The sequence below is a fragment of the Papio anubis genome, chromosome 16 (genome assembly GCF_008728515.1).
Source record: "Papio anubis isolate 15944 chromosome 16, Panubis1.0, whole genome shotgun sequence".
Taxonomy (NCBI): domain Eukaryota; kingdom Metazoa; phylum Chordata; class Mammalia; order Primates; family Cercopithecidae; genus Papio; species Papio anubis.
In genome coordinates, this window is record NC_044991.1 from 31,118,252 (window position 1) to 31,133,062 (window position 14,811).

The 14,811-nt window shown below is 45.5% G+C and overlaps 1 protein-coding gene across 5 annotated transcripts in view; it reads left to right on the top strand.

The window, feature by feature from the left end:
- Nucleotides 1-14,811, top strand: part of CLTCL1 (clathrin heavy chain like 1) — a 113,212-nt gene that overhangs the window by 77,282 nt on the left and 21,119 nt on the right. For all 5 annotated transcript variants that reach the window (XR_001892133.2, XM_003905212.3, XM_009216777.2 and 2 more), the window contains 4 exons: nt 4,659-4,842; nt 6,030-6,222; nt 6,829-6,986; nt 12,691-12,855. Coding sequence is in view for 4 of the 5 variants with exons in the window: in XM_003905212.3 (XP_003905261.2) it covers nt 4,659-4,842; nt 6,030-6,222; nt 6,829-6,986; nt 12,691-12,855 (700 nt within the window). In the remaining variant the exon portion in view is untranslated. The remainder of the gene's footprint in view (nt 1-4,658; nt 4,843-6,029; nt 6,223-6,828; nt 6,987-12,690; nt 12,856-14,811) is intronic.

Here is a 14,811-nt window from a genome sequence, read left to right on the forward strand (position 1 = left end):
TGCCTGAGGTATAGGATATCTCTGTTTCTATTGGGTTCATTGGATCAACCCCTTTGATATGTTTAAGTAGCTTGTGCATGGGCACTTACAGGTGGCTGTGGCTCTGCTGTCTTCTTAAACACTTGCTTCTCCAACATGCAGGTAACCTCAAGTTTATGCTCTTCCTGTGACGATTTTACCAGACAGTTTTATGTGTAGGTAAAAATAGCCTTGGCTGGGCCTAGTGGCTCACGCCTGTAATCCCAGCACTTTGGGAGGCCAAGGCTGGTAGATCACTTGAGGTCAGGAGTTCGAGACCAGCCTGGCCAGCATGGGTGAAACCCTGTCTCTACTAAAAATAACAAAAATTTAGCCAGGCATGATGGCAGGTACCTGTAATCCCAGCTACTTGGGAGGCTGAGACAGGAGAATTGCTTGAGCCTGGGAGACGGAGGTTGCAGTGAGCTGAGATGTTGCCACTACCCTCCAGCCGGGGTGACAGAGCGAGACTCCGCCTCAAAAAGAAAAAAAAAAAAAAGCAAAATATATTATTTTTAGAGTATGTACTTGGAAGAATATATTTATGACCTAATAAATTCTTAAACCAGTCACAGAAACCATAAACCTTTAGTGAAAAACCAGTAAGACTGTATTAAACTTAAGCATTTTATCATAAAGAAGATGGACAAATGAGAAAATGAGAAGCTACAAATGGGGAGAAGATATTTGCAACACAACCAACAAAAAATTAGTAGGGAAAAGATGTAATAAAAGAAAAACACAAGCAACCCAATGAGAAACCAAGCAGAGCACTTAAACAGGCCCTCTGGTGAGAGGAAGGACAGCCTGTGAACCTAAGGCAAGAATTCAGCCTCATCAGCCACCAAGGAGGCACAGAGTGAGGCCGTGGTGCACCATCTGATGCTTTGTTACTCCTGCCAGAGCAGCAGGAACCCCACTCTCATAATCAGTGCTGATGAGGATGTTGAGCAGCTGGGTCTCTTATGTGCCCCTGCTGGGAATGCGCGTTACATTTGGAAAACAGTTTGGTGAAAAAAGATGCACACAGCCAGCAATTTCCTCTCTTCCTTATGAGCCCTAAAGGATCTCAGCTCATTTGTATGAGGAGATGTCTGCAGGGATACTCAAGGCAGCACCGTTTCCAATAGCAAAGCTCTAAGAGCGATCCAGATAACCATCAATAAGTAGGTTGTAGTACAGTTGTACAGTTGAATACCAGATAGCCCTAGAAATGAACACTGTATGGATGACTGTTAGCACCATGGATGCATGGATGACTCTTAGCACCTAACTTTAAAATTCTTTTTTGTAAAAATCACCATACAGTAAAAATGACCTTCTGGAAGGGGATGGGGAATGCAGTGCTAGGAATTTTAACACATGTGTAGATTTGTAGAATCACCACAGTCGGGATACAAACAATTCCATCACCCTGTAACATTCCCTTGTGCTAGCTACCCTGTATAGTATACATTCCCCCAAACCTGGCTACCACTGGCCACACTAGTTTTGCATTTTCAAGAAGGTCTTGTAAATGGAATCACGTGGTATAGACTCCTTTGTGACAGGCTTCTTTCACCCAGCGTGATGATGCCTTTGAGATTCATCCAAGTTGGTGAGTGCATTAGCCTTACATTCTTTTTTATCACTGAATCTTATTCTGTTGTACAAATGTACCACAGTTTATCTCTTCACCCATCAAAGTATGTTTGGGTGGTTTTCAGTTTGAGGTGATTATGAATACATGTGCTGTGAACATTTGTGTCCAGATTTGTATTTAAACCTACCCAATCACATGGTATATGTACTGTTTAAGAAACTGCCTAACTATTGTTTTCCAAAAAGTCTGTGTCATTTTGCATTCCCACCAGCAATATGTGAGAGTTCCAGTTACTCTTCATCTTTACCAGCACTTGGTATATTGGTATTTTTTATCTTAGCCAGTCTCATAAATGTATAGCAGTATGCCATTGTGGTTTCAACTTGCATTGCCCTAATGGCTAATGATGATGAACAACTTTTTATGTGCTTAGTTACCATCCGTAGATCTTCTTTGGTGAAATGTCTCTTGAAATCTGTTGCCTGTTTTTCAGTTGGGTTGTTTGGTTTTTTTTGTTGCGTTTTCAGAGTTCTTTGTATATTCTGGATACAAGTCCTTTTTTGGATATGTGATTTCCATATTTTTTCTCATTCTGTAGATTTTCCTTTATTTTCTTAATAGTGTCATTAACAGAACACAAGTTATAATTTTGATAAAGTCCAATTCATAAATTTTTCTTTTATGGATTGTGCTTTGGTGTTAAATCAAGAACTCTGTGAATACTCCTAGGTCACAGAGATTTTCTGTTATTTCCTTCTAAAAGTTTCATATTTTTTCATTTTCTATTTAGATTCATTATCCAATAAAGTGTGAAGTTTAGGGTGAGATTCATCTTTTTGCATATGAATGTCCAGTTTATTCCAGCATTATTTGTTAAAAATACTCTTTCTCCATGGAATTGCTTTTGCATCTCTGTCAAAAATCAATTGACCAGATAGTGTAATTCTTCCACCTTTATTCCTTTTTTCTTTCTTTCTTTCTTTTTTTTAAATAGGGTCTCCCTCTGTCACCAAGGCTGGAGTACAGTGGCATGAACATGGTTCACTGCAGCCCCAACCTCCTAGGCTCAAGCAATCCTCCCATCTCAGCCTCCTGAGCAGCTGCAGGTGTGCACCACCAGACCTGGCTAATTTTTTTTTTTTTTTTGGTAGAGACAGGGTCTTGCCATATTGCGCAGGCTAGTCTCAAACCCTTAGGCTCAAGCAGTCTTCCCACCTTGGCCTCCCAAAGTGCTGGGATTATAGGTGTCAGCCACTATGCCTGGGCTCAACTTTATTCTTTTCCAAAATTGTTTTAGCTATTCTAATTTCTCTGCCTATCTATATAAATTTCAGAATTAGCTTGTCTATATGTACAAGAAAATCTACTGGAACTGGAATTGCATGAAATCTGTGGACCAATTTAGGGAGAATTGATATCTTTACTATGTTGATTCTATGAAAGTGATAGGTCTCCATTTATTTAGATCTTTGATTTTTTTCATCAGCAATTTATAGTTTTTTGGCATATAGGTCATATGTAGATTTTATTAGATTTATACTTATTTCATATTTTTGGAAGTATTTTAAATAGATTTTTTTGTTTACAGTTGTTCATTGAAAAACATTGTCAGTATATAGAAATACAACTGATTTTTGTATGTTGACCTTGTATTCTACAACCTTGCTAAACTCATTTATTACAGGATTTTTTTTTTTTTTTTTTTTTGTAGATTTCTTGAGTTTTTTAATCAATCATGTTGGCTGCAAATTGGGACAGTTTAGTTTAGTTTAGTTTAGTTTTGTTTTGTTTTGTTTGAGACAGTCTTGCTCTGTCGCCCAGGCTGGAGTGCAGTGGCGCGATCTCGGCTCACTGCAAGCTCCGCCTCCCGGGTTCATGCCATTCTCCTGCCTCAACCTCCCGAGTAGCTGGGACTACAGGCGCCCGCTACCACGCCCGGCTAATTTTTTATGTTTTTAGTAGAGACGGGGTTTCACCATGTTAGCCGGGATGGTCTCGATCTCCTGACCTCGTGATCCGCCCGTCTCAGCCTCCCAAAATGCTGGGATTACAGGCCTGAGCCACCGGGAATAGTTTTGTTTCTTCCTAATCTGGTGCTACCTGTGCTTTCTTTGCGATTCATTATAGAAAGAAACTTTTTGTTTCTCTTGTTGCCTAAATGCCTTAACCAGAACCTCCAGCACAGATAGAAGTGTTGAGAGTGGACATCCCTGTCTTGTTCCTGATCCTCGGGGAAAGGGTCCAGACCCTGTTACTTATGATGTTAGCAGTGGGCTTTTTGTCGATGTACTTTCTCAGATTGAGGAAGTTTCCTTCTATTTCTAGTTGATAGTTTTTCTCATTAATAGGTGTTAGATTTTATCAGATGCTTTTTCTGAATCATTCTATAATGATGTAGTATTTCTTTTTTAGATTCTTGGTATGTGGTGTGTTACACTGATTTTTTTTCCACATTTTTGAATTATATAAAAATTTTGCAAAAATTCATCTACTATAATTAAAGCAAAGTAAAGTTCAAGAAATGCAAAGCAACCCAGTGGTTACTTTGCAAGAAATGCAAAGTAATCCCAGCACTTTGAGGGGGCAAGGTGGGAGGATCACTTGAGGCCAGGAGTTTGAGACCAGCCTGGGCAACATAGCAAGACCCGTCTCAAAATTTTTTAAAAGTTAAAAAAAATGCAAAGCTGCCTATATTGCTTAGAAATACAGTAGATGTGATAAAGCTATAATGAATCACAAAGAAAGCACAGGTAGGAAAATAGGTACTTCTACAGCAGGAGCCAGAGGCTGGGCTCTGAAAAGACACAGCAACCCTCCCAGTGATTTGATTGGCACATTCTGATTCTCTTACCTGTGCTTTCCTAAGACTTTGCCATATTGTTTCTTTTTAGATCTCAACTACTTCACAAATACTCTGTTATATTTGCTTATCAGTTATGTATGTGTATATTAATTAATTTTTTAAAAAACTGGGGGTCTGGGGATGCCTGACCTTCCGAAAAATGGTTTATGCAGCCTTCCTTCCTGGGATGCCATGCTGACCACCCTCTTTCCTCAGGAATCTGCAGAATCTGCTGATCCTGACAGCCATCAAAGCAGACCGCACACGGGTCATGGAGTACATCAGCCGCCTGGACAACTACGACGCACCGGACATTGCGAGCATCGCTGTCAGCAGTGCGCTGTATGAGGAGGCCTTCGCCGTCTTCCACAAGTTTGATATGAATGCTTCAGCAATCCAGGTGGGCTGCTGAGTGCAAGCATGTTGGACCTAGCACCCTCTGCCACACCATGAGTGCGCCCTGCAAGCCCTTGTCCTCTCCAAGGGTGTCAGATGCTCTGGTTGTCTAGTGCATCTCTTTGTGCTCTTCTCTGCTCCTCACCAGCAACCCATCTTCCCAGCCTGCTGGCCCCTTGTCTTGATCTTCTCTGTGGGTGCTCCTTCCATTGGCTGTTAGTCTGCCCCTTCCCGATCACTCCCCTGGACTTGGGTACCGACCCAATGTCATCAGTCAGCCCTGGTGACACAAACGTTTGATTTTCAGAGGCACTCACACCTTACCCTCAATGACAGCCATTCCAGCCCTCTGCACCATGCTGCTCACCCTCATACTCCCCATTCCCCCATCTCCTCAGCAGGAGTTTTTCAGGATCCAAGGTCGGGTTCCCAGAGCAGGCCCTCCAGCCCTCCCTGCCTGCCCCTCCGCCTCCCCAAGAACTCTTCTTCTTTAAACTGCGGCCCTTTCTTCCCAGTCTATGAGCCTTTTCTGGTTTTATTTCCAAATCAGTTGTAAACCACAGGACATCTTCTGAACTGCTCTCCTACCAATTATCTTTATGTTCTTGCCTCTTCCTTTACCTTGTTTCTGTACCTGCTGTGAAACCCCCAATCCAGGAGCCCTTCTTTTGTGCCCCCTCATGGGCTCTGGCCTTGCTTTGAGGGCTCATCATATTAGGGGGCGGCTGATGCTGCCACCACCTCCTCTACTATATAGTGGTGGCCCTCACTGCTACGCAGTCTGCCAGGCTGCTCAGCAAGCCTGTTTCTGCCTGGTGAGCAATCTTATTCCCCACAGCAATTCTTGTGAACTGTTCTACAGTTTCTATGCTCTGTTGCACTGTCTTTCCTCCCAAGGTCAGGAGCAAGTCCCATGTCCTACACCCGGCCCAGAAAGCTTAACCTGGATATCTCCATCTCTGTGCCTCTGTTGGAGTGTCTCTTCTTTGTTCGGCATCCGCCTTCTCATATAATGGCTCTTGTCTCTCCCCTCAACCTGTCCATCTGAGAAATGCTTAGTACCTGATTGCTTCCAACAGAATTGAAATGGTCATGAAGCTTTAGGCAGAACAGGGAACCAAACAAAAATGTGTCTGTCTTTTGGAGCTGACTAGGTGTTGCAGAGAATGGAAGTCCTCTCATAACCCCTAGGTCCTGATCGAGCACATTGGAAACCTGGACCGGGCGTATGAGTTTGCGGAGAGGTGCAGTGAGCCTGCGGTGTGGAGTCAGCTGGCCCAAGCCCAGCTCCAGAAAGACTTGGTGAAGGAAGCCATCGACTCCTATATCAGAGGGGACAACCCTTCCTCTTACCTGGAAGTTGTTCAGGCAGCCAGCAGGAGCAGTAAGTGAATCCCCCTCCCTGGGGCTCTGCGTCTCACTGATGCAAAACCTGGCTGAAGCAAGAAGTTGAAGAGATTCTCACAAATCTGTACATATAATGTATCCAGAGATATCAGAGGGCACATCTACGTGAAAGTTTCCCACAAGAGTCTGAGATAAATGTTACTCTGTTATTGATACTGGCTTTTTAGTTGACTGTTGCCCTCCTTTATAAGATGAGGTCCTTTAAGCACACTAGATATCTCAATATCGCCACTGTAGTAATTTTAAAGTCAGTGACAGGCCCACAGATTCCCAGGGATCTTCTGGTGTTTCAAGTTGATTGTGGCACCCACCTCTCTGATGTCCAGAACAAGCATTCTGTCTCCTGGCAAAGTCTTTTCTCAGGGAGGCGGCCTGAGTGTGGCTCTGCCCCTCCCTTCCTTCTGAGCTACGGATCTGCTTAGTGAGTATAATCAAGACCTCCTAGACATTATCTGGAGTCTGAGTTCCCAGGGAGACCTAACGAGAGGGTAAATGTGTCTGGCTGAGGACAGAATGGGAGGAATTGAGCCCTTGTTTAAAATTATCAGCTCTGGTTTAACCTATCTTTGTTTTCTGTCCTTAGACAACTGGGAGGATCTAGTTAAATTTCTGCAGATGGCCAGGAAAAAGGGCCGTGAGTCCTATATAGAGACTGAACTTATATTTGCCTTGGCTAAAACCAGCCGTCTTTCTGAGCTAGAAGATTTTATTAATGGACCCAACAATGCCCACATCCAGCAGGTAGGCCACACCCCCTGGGCCTAAATCTGACTGGCAGTGCACAGCCCCCAGGGGGGCTCCTGAAGTCAGGAATTTGCAACCAATCTGGTCAACATGGCAAAACCCCGTCTTTACTAAAAATACCAAAATTATCCAGGCCTGGTGGCACATGCCTGTAGTCCCAGCTACTTGGAAGGCTGAGGCAGGAGAATCGCTTGAACCCAGGAGGTGGAGGTTGCAGTGAGCCGAGATAGCACCACTACACTCCAGCCTGGGTGACAAAGCGAGACTCCGTCTCAAAAAAAAAAAAAAAGAAAAAGAAAAAGAAAATTAATAGCTTCTGTCACCAATAATCAGATAACATAATGGGGAAGAAAACATTCCTTTTTTAATAGGAATAAAGCCAAAACGTTTAAACCTTAACCGTAAATAAAACTTTTAAATAATTGTGGAGTCTGCCATGTAGATAAAATGTTACCCCTGGAAAATGTGATAAAGAGACATGAACAGATAATGGAACGTATTATAACTCTATATTAATTACAAGTACACTCTTTTTGGAGGAATGCACACAATTTATTGAAATGAATAACAACGAAGTGGGCTGGGTGCAGTGGCTCATGCCTGTAATCCCAGCACTTTGGGAGGCTGAGGTGGGAGGATTGCTTGGGCATGGGAATTCAAGACCAACCTGGGCAACACAATGGAGACCCCCATCTCTAAACAGGGAAAAGAAAAAAAAAATAACAACAAAATGAACTTTGAGCTTTCTATTTCAAAATGAGTTCCAAGTAGTTGTTGGGGCTGGGCCCGGTGGGTCACACCTGTAATCCCAACTCTGGGAGATAGAGGTGGGAAGATCACTTGAGCCCAGAAGTTCAAGACCAGCCTGGACAACATAGTGAGACCCCCATCTCTACAAAAAACTAAAAAATATTAGCCAAGCGTGTGGCATGCACTTGTAGTCACAGCTACTTGGAAGGCTGAAGTGGGAAGATCACTTGAGCCCAGGAGGTCAAGGCTGCAGTGAGCTGTGATCGGGGCACTGCCCTCCAGCCTAGGCAACAGAGCGAGACCCTGTCTTTAAAATACAAACAAACAAGAAGAAAACAAAGGGGTGAAGGGCCTGTAATCCCAGCACTTTGGGAGGCGAAGGCAGGTGGCTCACTTGAGGTCAGGAGTTCAAGACCAGCCCAGGCAAAATGGAGGAACCCCTTTTCTACCAAAAATACAAAAATTAACTAGGCATTGTGGCACATCCTGTAGTCCCAGCTATTTGGGAGGCTGAGATGGGAGAATCACTGGAGCCTGGGGAAGTCAAGGCTGCAATGAGCTGTTATCATGCCACTGCACTCCAACCTGGGTGACAGAGTGAGAACCCTGTGTCAAAAAAAAAAAAGGTTGGAAATTAGGTTAAAGTTTTGAAAGGTATTAAAAGTTCATCATGTAATTCTGTAACCAAGTAAAATTCCAGATGAAAGAATAAAAGGTAAAAATTGAGCTTTACTTAAAATTTTTTAAATAGGTATTTGAATTTTTGCATGAGAAAGGAATTTTTAAGCATGTAAGCAGTGGAAGAAAGTATAAAGGAAAATATCAGTTCAGCTAATACATAAATATTTGAAATATACCTGTAGAATTTTATTATTTCTAAACATGGACCTAGTAAGTCTAGATGTAAAAATCTATCCCAAGAAAGTAGAAAAGATCCACATAGCTTTATCTATAAATATTTAATCATTGCAGCATGATTATGCAAATAAAAATTAAAAGCCAATGTCTGGCAAAAGGAAATAGTACTTTTGTTTTGTTTTGAAACAGGGTCTCCTCTGTCACCCAGGCTGGAGTGCAGTGGCACGATCTCAGCTGACAGCATCCTCAACCTCCTGAGCTCAAGCCATCCTCCCACCTCAGCCTCCCTGAGCAGCTGGGACCACAGATGCACACTACCACTCCCAGCTAATTTTTGTATTTGTGATAGAGATGGGGTTTCACCATGTTGCCCAGGCTGGTCTCTAACTCCTGTGCTCAAACCGTCTGCCTGCCTCAGCCTCCCGAAGTGCTGGGATTATAGGCATGAGCCACTGCGCCCGGCCAAAAAATAGTTAAATAACAACATCCATCAATGGAGTATAATACAAATGAGGACAGTGAACAACTCTGGGATTTGGAATTGGCAATATCATATTACTTTTCTTTTACTTGCCTGTGTTTGCAAAGTTTTTTTTTTTTTAAATCAGTGATCATGCAACTTTAGAAATTGCCCTTATAATCCAAAAAGTAGTTAAAATAATAGAAAACAAAGCCTTGCCCCCAATCCTCCTCTGGCTTAGTAACCGGATTCTCCTGAGTCAGAGGCACTGCGGGCCAGAGCAGAAGCTCCCTCATATAGGGCTGGCTGGGTGGGGCAGAGGTGCACCTGGCTCTTTACTTGTGTTCATAGTGGCCCCAGGCCTGGCAAGCTCTCTGCCTTCTGCTGTCCCCTGAGACAGGGGTCAGTGACCTTCAGCCTGGGGGCCAGATCCAGCCCATCGCCTGGTTTGTATATGTTTCCCACAGTCTGGCATCAGCTGACTGCACCTACATAATGTCATTTAACTCATTTTCTCTGTGTTTCCTGTAAATTGGCAGTAACAAGTCTTACATGGTTACCCCTTTGATAGAATACTTAATTTATGCATTCATCACCTTTTATTAAATATCAGCTGTGTGCCAGGGTAGGGGCTATGGATGGAGCAGGGAAAATAGTAATCAGATTTCTGCCCCATGGATCATAAGATTCTTAAAAATACTGTGGTCTTTTACATGGTGAGTATAAGGAGCTAAGTGAAGCGGGGCAGGGATAGGAAGTGTTGGAACGGTGTGGGTGTGACAGTGGACATTCTGGTTTTAGAAAGGGCCCCTGGGTAGGTGCTGAGTCTGTACACCTCCGGGGAGGAGCTCTTAGAACAAGACAGCAGGGCAAGTGCAAGGGTCCTGTGAGGAGCATTGTGGGGTGCAGGAGCCCATGGCTGGAACACAGCCATCCAGCGAGAGAGGCTTGGGGAGCGATAGGAGAGGCAGCTGTTGATCTGTGGGTCAGGACTTCAGGGGCCATCATGAGGACTCTGGCTTCTGCTCTGGGTGAGACTGGACATTTTGAGCAGAGGAGGAAAATGATCTGGTATAGGGGTCAGCAGAACCCCTCTGGCTGCTATGCTACAAACAGAGCAAAGGACAAGGGTAGAGCAGGGAGTGCGTAGAGGAGGATGATGCAGTGATGTCACAAGGGGTAGCGACAGCAGATAAAGTGAGCAAGGCAAGTGCAAAGCGTAGTCAGCTTCTGGATGTGTGTTGAAGGCAGAGCCAACAGTGTGTGCTGCCAAGAGTGGTGTGAGAAGAGAAACAGTGAGGGTGGGTCAAGGTTGGGGGTGTGGGGATCACACTCACCAATGTGGGGACAGTGTGTGAGGACTGCCTGGGGGCATCAGGACTCATTTGGACAAGTCAGACCTCTAGTAGATGCCATGTGAATCTGTCCTGCTGGAAGTAGGAGTTAGGTTTTAGAGGAGAAGCCTAGATTGGAGATGTGCATGGGCAGCCTCCAGGGACAGGCAGCACCCATAGCCGCCACCCGTGTAGGAGAGCATGGCAGTGGGGGTGTGGGGCTGGGGAGGGGATGGGCGAAAGAAACCAGAGCACCCCAAAGCCCCACAGCAGGGAAATGGGGAGATGGAGAGTGGCCAGCGAGCTGGGAAAAAAGCAGGGAGGGGTGTCCAGAAAACCATGTCTGTGTCTGTCTGGAAGAGCAGTGACCCTGGCAGAGGGGCTGGCAGAAGCCTGATTGGAGTGGATTGCAGAGAGAATAGGAAGACAGGGGATAGCTGTTATAGACACAAAGATACTCCCTGAGAACTGTGCTCTGATGGGAAGCGTGGAAACAGGCTGACAGCCCCCAGGTAAGTTGAGGGCAGAGCAAGTTGGATTAGTTTTGTTTTATTTTATTTATTTTATTTTATTATTAGTATTTTTTATTTATTTTGAGGCAGAGTTTTGCTCTTGTCTCCCAAGCTAGAGTGCAATGGTGCAATCTCAGCTCACTGCAACCTCTGCCTCCCAGGTTCAAACCATTCTCCTGCCTCAGCCCCCCGAGTAGCTGGGATTTCAGGTGCCCACCATCACGTTCAGCTAAGTTTTCTATTTGTAGTAGAGACAAGGTTTCACCATATTGGCCAGGCTGATCTCGAACTCCTGACCTCAGGTGATCCACCTGCCTCAGCCTCTCAAAGTGCTGAGATTACAGGTGTGAGCCACCGTGCCTGGCCAGTTTTGTTTTATTTTAAACTCGAGAAAAGAACAGTGGTTCTTTAAGCTTGTCAGAGTGAATGAGTGCAGAAGGTGATGCTGATGCAGGGATTTGCTGAAACCCTGACATGGAGCATGTGGAGAGGGGGTCGGGGCATCCATGGAGCAGACCTTGGTGGCATAGGAAGGACATCCACAGACACTGTGCTGTGAAAGGCTCTCCTGGTTGTTTTCTCAGGAAAAGGGAAGCCAAATACTCAGCTTGAGGAATCGTTAGAGCTTTGAGAGGAGAAGGAGATATGAAAGAGTTGACATGAGAGATGCCATGGATAATGGCAGGTGGGGTGGTGCGGGAGGTGCCGTGGATGACGGAAGTAGGATGGGTAGTGTTGCCAGCGCATTTGATGTTAGCCTTTATGAATTTAGAGAGACCCATCAGCACTTTGGGGTTCTGCTGTCTGTGTTTAGCTCTGCAGCCACAGGTAGGGAATGGGCAGAGAACTAGCTCTGAGCAGGACTGAGAACAGTCAGGAGAGTCAAGGGTTCTGCTGTCTGTGTTTAGCTTTGCAGCCACAGGTAGGGAATGGGCAGAGAACTAGCTCTGAGCAGGACTGAGAACAGTCAGGAGAGTCAAGGGTTCTGCTGTCTGTGTTTAGCTTTGCAGCCACAGGTAGGGAATGGGCAGAGAACTAGTTCTGAGCAGGACTGAGAACTATCAGGAGAATCAAAGGTGAGTGCCAGGAGCTGGGCAGCATGATCTGGGGCCACCAGCTGGGGCAAGTGCAGTGCAAGTTGGGTATTGGGAATACCGGCTGCAGGAATTCAGTTCGGTCACTGGACTGGTGGAGTTGAGGTGCTCAGGATGGTGAGCTGGGCGGTGCTAGGTAGAGGAGGTACTTGTGGCAGGTTCCCAGGGCTGGCAGCTCTCTTCTGAGGTGTAAGGTATGGCTATAGCAGTGACTTGTTCTTGTGAACAGAACAAGGTCCCCAGATCATAGGAAGTCAAGTAAATTGCCGGAGAAGGAGAAGGATTTGTAAATGGCATCAGGAACTAGGGCTGGTGAGTGATACCTGACACAAGATTGGTTGTCAACGGTTTTTATTGAGGAGGAAGGGGAACAGCTTGGAAGCAGCAAGGAGCACAGCTCCTCAGCCCAGGCCCAGTAGGATGCAAATGTAGTAGGTGACAGTTGGGGCCTGAGAGGTGCCAGAACACAGGGTTATGTAGGAGCAGGCAAGTAGAAGCGCCCCCTGAGGTGGAGGAGGGTGTCCAGGGACTGGAAAGCCAAGGCCAACTTCATCTGGTCACTGGTGCGATCAGAAAGATGCTTACCACCCTAGCAAACAGAATAATACCTCTGCCATCTAGGCACTTGAAAGCAACTCTGGAGAAATCTTCCCATTGAAGAGTGTCTCAGTCGAGCTACCCTATTACCCATAGGTTGGAGACCGCTGTTACGAGAAGGGAATGTACGAGGCTGCCAAGCTGCTCTATAGCAATGTTTCTAACTTTGCCCGCCTGGCTTCCACCTTGGTTCACCTCGGTGAGTATCAGGCAGCAGTGGACAACAGCCGCAAGGCCAGCAGCACCCGGACGTGGAAGGAGGTGAGCTGCGGGCAACTGCAGACAGCAGAGTGTGCTCTGGACAGGCATGCTCTCTGTGTCCTTTGTGTTCTGCTCGGTACTCTTCTGCCATATGGGATGAGCCTGGGTGCTGGTCTTTTGCCCAGGCAGGGGTCTGAACCCTTGGGATTCTCAGAGTCTCTAAGCTAGTGTTCGCAGTTGGAACAGAGGCCCCAGAGAATCCGATCTCTGACCAGTTGGCCCCCAGAGGCAGCCTCAATAGCATGGAATTATCAGTATTATAAGTATTTTCATCACCCTTTTTAATCATGTCACCTTATTTGCATAATCATTGTAAATTTACATTATTGGTCCTTTGTGGCAAATTGGTAAATTGTCTCGAGGCTCTCTGATAATATCAGAATCATCTTTAAGTAGAAAAAATTGTGAAAAAATATCCAAAACAGCATTGTTTAATGAAAGATTAAAATTAGCCTAAAGGTCCAATGTCAAGGCCTTTTTGTTTGTTTGTTTGTTTTGTTTTTGTTTTTGAGATGGAGTCTAGCTCTGTCACCCAGGCTGGAGTGCAGTGGCGCCATCTCGGCTCACTGCAAGCTCTGCCTCCCAGGTTCACACTGTTCTCCTGCCTCAGCTCCCGAGTAGCTGGGACTACAGGCACCCGCCACCACGCCTGGCTAATTTTTTTGTATTTTTTATTAGAGATGAGGTTTCTTGATCTCCTGACCTCATGATCCACCTGTCTTGGCCTCCCAAAGTGCTGGCTTTCAGGGGTGTGAGCCACCGTGCCTGGCTTTCTTTTTTTTTTTTTTTTTTTGAGATGGAGTCTTGCTCTGTTGCCTAGGCTGGAGTGCAGTGGTGTGATCTCAGCTTACTGCAACGTCTGTCTCCCAAGTTCAAGCGATTCTCCTTCCTCAGCCTCCTGAGTAGCTGGGATTACAGGCGCATGCCACCAAGCCCAGCTAATTTTTGTTATTTTTAGTAGAAACAGTGTTTCACCATGTTGGCTAGGCTGGTCTCGAACTCCTGATCTCAAGTTGTCCGCCCGCCTCGGCCTCCCAAAGTGCTGGTATTACAGGCTTGAGCCACCGCGCCCGGCCAAGGCCTTTGTTAATGTATGCATTACAACTCTACCCTGTTGTTTAAGATGAATAGGCAGAGTTGCAGGAAAATATGTTGCCAATATTATGCGAGGAATATGTCATCATGCAGAATGTATGATGTGATTCCACTGTGCATATGTGAGAGATTTGTCAGGGGGCTGGTGTACGTATCACATATAGGAAACAGTGGGCCAAAGATTGTATCTCAAGTTAATGACACTGGCTTATGTGATTATTTTTGTTTATCTTCATGTTCTGCTTTCTCTACCTTGGGAACATGTGCTGTGTATAGAAGGTGGGAGAAGCAGGGAAACTGCACGGCACACCCAGCTCTGTGGTGCAGGGTTCGTCCTGTCAGTTCTCTCAGGAAGCACAGCTGAAGGGCCTCTCTGCACAGGAGAATTCTGTACTTCTCAAGGCTTGTTATCGTTAAGTATACATACTGTACAGTACAGAAAACAAAAGTAGTCTAAAAAATTATTAAAGCAGGCCGGGCACAGTGGCTCACGCCTATAATCCCAGCACTTTGGGAGGCCGAGGCAGGCACACAAGGTCAGGAGATCAAGACCATCCTGACTAACATGGTGAAACCCCGTCTCTACTAAAAATACAGAAATTAGCCGGGTGTGGTGGTGGGCACCTGTAGCCCCAGCTACTCGGGAGCCTGAGGCAGGAGACTGGTGTGAACCCAGGAGGCAGAGGTTGCAGTGAGCCAAGATCGTGCCACTGCACTCCAGCCTGGGTGACAGAGCGAGGCTCCATCTCAAAAAAAAAAAATTATTAAAGCAAACTCCCCCGTGAAAACAACACTCAGATGAGATGCACTCCGATGGTCATTATTTTTTAGCCTTCCTTTTCAAACCCCAAACCTGGAATT